Genomic DNA, 5,000 nt, shown 5'->3' with positions numbered 1-5,000 from the left:
TCCTATGTTTAACGCTAGCTTGGTATTGTCAATTTATTCTTAGCTTATTACTGTTCAAACTCAAGAATTGATAAATACTATACTATTATCTGGTACCAGTTTTTTTGTTGTTTTTTTTAATTTTTGTTTGTTTGTTTGTTTGTTTTTTGTTTTGTTTTTTTGTTTTTTTTTTCTCTAAATGCATTTCCCTTAGATTAGTTAGATTTATTTATTTCATTACTTCATTATTTATCCTCTTGTCTATTCTATTAGTTGTGTGTGTTACAACCCAGAAAATGCAAGCAATAATTTATTGAAACTACTCAGCTCGTTTGGTTTTTAACTATTCTGAGTGGTTTTTTGCCTGATCAAATTAATTTACTCTGTTGTATAAACGTTTTCTAATTTGGCAAATGAATGGATGGTTGTTGTTGTATTACGATAACACAATTCTCAAACACACCTTATTTCCCCCCGCAATTTCATCAGGAATGCATAGTCCAGGAAATGATGAACGCTTCTGCTCCACACCAGTTAAACTATTTTCTTTACCTTCCACTGATCTGCCTGTAAGTACAAAACAATTCCTTATAATTAATTACTTTTCTATTTATAACTCCATGACAAGCGATAAAACTAAGAAACAATGAAAAATCTGATTTCCATCTCTCTGAGACAAATTCAGTTCTGGCACTGCACACAATTCACAATTTAAGCATCCTGATGAACATTAGTTACAGCATTGAAATACTGTAACATTGTTTACATGTACCAACAAGTCTTTTCCATTGCCTTTCTCTTTTAAAATAGTCGTCTCCACCTCTAATGCAGCACTCAATGAAACCCAAGTCCCCTTTACAGTCTGCTCATTGTATTTGAGTATTGTTGTGAGGGCCGTGATACAGTACATGTATGTGCCCTTCTTGTACCAGTATGTGACTGTCAAATTGTTATGTTGCAAAACTGTATCAACTCAGTAGGGCTAATTGAACATGAAACGGTACCCTCAGGTACATGTACATGCGCATACATTTTTCCACCCAAAACAAAAGAAAACGTTTCCATGATAACAGAGCTCAATTCCCAGAGTTGGAGACACCAACATGGCCGTCATTCCTTTTCTAAGGGACATGGCCACCACCGTGACATCATGTGAAAACATTTACATATTTAAAAAAAATCGAAAATACATGATTGTAACTGTGAATAAACAGATGACATCTGAATGATAAGTTACTCTGTGGGATGTTCTACACTGTTACCATCAACAGTTATGCATTGAACTGAAAGAACTAACGCCTATTTGTGCTTGTTGCATCACAGAGCACTAGCTTATCAAGAACGACAAGAACTTGTGAATAGCTTTCCCATCATATGTCATCATTCTTCTGCTGGCCAGCAGTAGAGACCTTGTTTTCCATCATCCATACACAAGGTCTTTCGGTCTACCATAGCTGTCAACAAGGTAGGCAGTGACAAAGTCACCCTATATGGGATCCATGTAGTCCCAGTTGTATTCATCACATTCTTTTGCACTAACAGGCTCTAACAAAAGTCTTCTTGCAATTGGTTGCTATGACCTTTGCTTTTCTCACGTTTGTTTCATTGCAAGACTCTCTTTGACCAGCTCTCCATATGCTCCTTCTTAAGAGAACCCACGTTCCTTCCCTGGATGCAGTTCTGACAATACATGTAGCAGGCAACCCAAGGGATCATAGCTCTCAAGCTTCTTGTTGCTTTTTGGCCTGCATAGGTGACAGGTTTATAACTGCTTGTACAGCAGTCTCCAACTACATGCATGTATGGCTTAAGTCAAAATAATTTTCCGCCTATTTTTGGCTACAAGTTTTGTTTTCAGTTACAAGTTACAAAACTAAAAGATAATGAATAGCAGAGCAGTACTGCTTAATATATAACAACTTTCATAAGACATTTGTGTAAAGTAAGTTCACATGTAAAGCATGAGAGACTAACAGTAAATAGAGGGGGTACAGGCACTACAAGGGACTATAGACCTACAAATGCAAATTACAGTACTGCTCGAAACTAACACTGATAATTATAATAATAACATCGTATTCGATGAGGACCATGACTTCATCTTTAGGATGAGGATCTGTGAGTGTGGGTTCGGAGGTGGCTAATGAGGCCAATCTGGTTCTGGAAGGTTTGCCCACATGTGGGACGATACTGCAATGGAAGTGGAGGTGGCTCGCGCCTTGCAAACAGTGCATTAAATTTTTCTATGGGCCTCTGGTCTCTGACACATGAGCTCCAGTGATGATATTATTTTCAGTTACAAGTTACAAAACTGTAAGATAATGAATAGCAGAGCAGTACTGCTTAATATATAACAACTTTCATAAGACATTTGTGTAAAGTAAGTTCACATGTAAAGCATTACTGTATTTAGAACCCTAAGGATGGCTGCCCAATTTTATTAGCCTGGTGGTTATTTCGGGTAGCCATGCACTTTAAATATCTTATTTCTGTTATCAATTTTGAAATGTAAATTCAATTTAATTCAGGGTGCAAATAAAGTTGTTGTTGTATTGCTTTGCCAAGCTAAACGATCTTGGGCAAGAGATCTCCAAGTGATGAGATTAAATGTCCACTTTGAAGCAGTCTTTGAAGAATTTTGTCTGTCCCCTAACTGAGCGCATGCCTTAGAACAGTTCTCCATACAGCAGCTGCTTTGACAGTCACGTGTCAGGCATTCTGGTGACGTGTCCAGCCCATTTGACTTGAGTTTTCTGTAGCAGAGTGTAGACGCTGGGGATGCTGGCCTGTTCCAGGACCTGGGATTTGTCCTGTCACTTGACGTGGAGGAGTCTGAAGAGGCAGCTTTAAGCTATTTGCTGTTTGAACTATTTGTGCAGTTGCCGCAGTTCTGACTAGGTCAAACCATGGATTCAATCTCTACTTTGGCCGAGGCAAACCTTGTGTACAGTAACAGAAAGCCGAGGTTTCACCTAGGTTTTTTCCAGATACGGTATGGCTTTGCCATTACAACACTTGAAAGTGTCACACTGCATGTTTGGAAATTAATTGTGTTGAAAAGTGAAATAGACATACAGGTTCTCAAGTCGGGAGTCTTAAATCATTTCCTTTGTTTACCAGAAAAGTCTCTTTTCAAGCGTTGTAATTTAGATTAATTTTATGTCTTAGTGCTGCCACAATCGGAGAATCAGCCGAGCTTGACAGAGAATTTCGTTAGAGGAGGCTCACACACACAGAGAAATCTCCACATTATGTTGTTGTTTTTTTTTTTGAGCTGATTTAGTATTCCAAACTGTTGTGCATGGAAGTGACAACGATGAAAACAGACGGCACAGTGTTCTGGGTAAGACTGGAGTCATGCGCCAACAGAAAATCAAAATGGTGTCTCCTGAATCAGTTGAGAATTGTTTAGGGTTAAATCCTTTTCCATTTAAAACTAAAAGTTCATAGAAATTGGAGAGATTAGAGTGAGGGAAAAGAAAAGAAGGGTAGTTCAACTAAACTACTTATTATTTTCTTTTTCTTTCAGTTTGCACTTGCAATCGCAATACATTGGGCTGACTTTATTTTGTATTGTAGTAGCCCGTTGGGCAATTCAATCCCAATTTTTAGTTGGACCGAAACAGCAAGAAAAACCTCAGTCTAGTAAAGGCTCTTGAGTTCTTTGAGAACGCAGGTCCAATGGGAGATAAAATTGAACAATGTTTTGCAACCACTGATTTCTTGAAGAACATTACCGCAATAAAATTGGCCTCAGCATTCGGTTGCTTTCACCTTTGCCTCAGTTGCAGCTTTCATCCTACTACCGTGATTTTGCAGCAAATACCGTCAGCAAAGACGAGGTACTACCACGAGCAAATGCACTAATAGTAATCTCTATTTTTAAGCCAAGTATCATTGCAACACCTTTACCATACCTGACAGCTTCAAACGTTACTTAGTGTTACTTTATGTGCAGTCAGGTAGTCACAGAGAAACACATTGGGGTATGGTCCATAATGGGCACTACAGAATTTTTGCTACACCTAAATTATCCTCTTAAGAATTTCTCCATGAATTCATATCTTGGAAAATTTTACAGAATTCACTGTTAAACATGATGAAAGGCTCAAAAGGTATTCAATCAACAATTTTCAAGTTGAAACCAACTGCCTTCTGCTACAAAACTGCAACACAAGTGCAATTTCTCACCTTTTTACTCGGACCCAGTAGGGGCTCGAGTTATAAAAGACGTTAGATTTCAGTTTTTTTTTTCCCTGTGCAGCAAAATGCACAATAGAAAAACGTGGCCGTGTTTGATTGGGCAATGCACAATAGAAAGCACATGGCGGTGTTTTGATTGGGTAATGCACAATAGAAGCCACGTGGCGCTGTTTACTTTGGTTATTTAAAGCAAACCACGTAATCCAAGATCATGAAGAGCTCTGTGATGCGTTGTTTGGATTACTGAAGATCGGCATTGCGTTGGCTTAATCGATTTCTTCTTGGGGCGCTCAAAGCACATACAAAGAATGGCATACGCTTTTCGCGCCCACACTAAAAGATGTCAAGCGTCAGCTTCGAAACGGGTCATTCCGCGAACTGAATGAAACAAGAATATACTCGAATGTAACTGAAATGGACGCAACTATTGAAAGTGATACAAGTCAAAACATTAATTCTTTAATAAGCAGCGGGTACCTTATTGAGAACTACTCTAAAGATGACAGCGACAAAGGAAATAACTCCACAAACAAATGGATGCTGTATTGGAATCTTCTGAAGACAAAGTAAAAACATTTGCACAGCGAACAAATGGCCTCACGCTGGTACCATTTTCACCGCGAACAAATAGCCTCCCGCTCAGTGTACCAGTGACTACGGATATAAGTTTTTTGTCTATTATGTTGTTAAACAGTTTGTTTCTTGTAATGGTCTAGCTTATATCCTTTGTTCAAATAGCCATATTAGCGATCGTGTTCACTGCCATCTTGTGTGTATAGTTCTGTTCTAGTTTCACAAGATTTGATGTCATCAGTGGA

At 38.5% G+C, this 5,000-nt stretch overlaps 1 protein-coding gene across 1 annotated transcript in view; it reads right to left on the bottom strand.

Annotated features, from left to right (window-relative positions):
- LOC138012425 (ATP-dependent RNA helicase DHX8-like) overlaps positions 1–5,000 on the bottom strand; it is a 220,691-nt gene that overhangs the window by 194,801 nt on the left and 20,890 nt on the right. Inside the window, exon 4 of the mRNA XM_068859193.1 lies at positions 443–546. Coding sequence (XP_068715294.1) covers positions 443–546 — 104 coding nt within the window. The remainder of the gene's footprint in view (positions 1–442; positions 547–5,000) is intronic.

The sequence above is a fragment of the Montipora foliosa genome, chromosome 8 (genome assembly GCF_036669935.1).
Source record: "Montipora foliosa isolate CH-2021 chromosome 8, ASM3666993v2, whole genome shotgun sequence".
In the NCBI taxonomy this organism is placed as follows: domain Eukaryota; kingdom Metazoa; phylum Cnidaria; class Anthozoa; order Scleractinia; family Acroporidae; genus Montipora; species Montipora foliosa.
The sequence above is the reverse complement of the archived record's forward strand: the minus strand, read 5'-3'. Positions and strand labels throughout refer to the sequence as shown.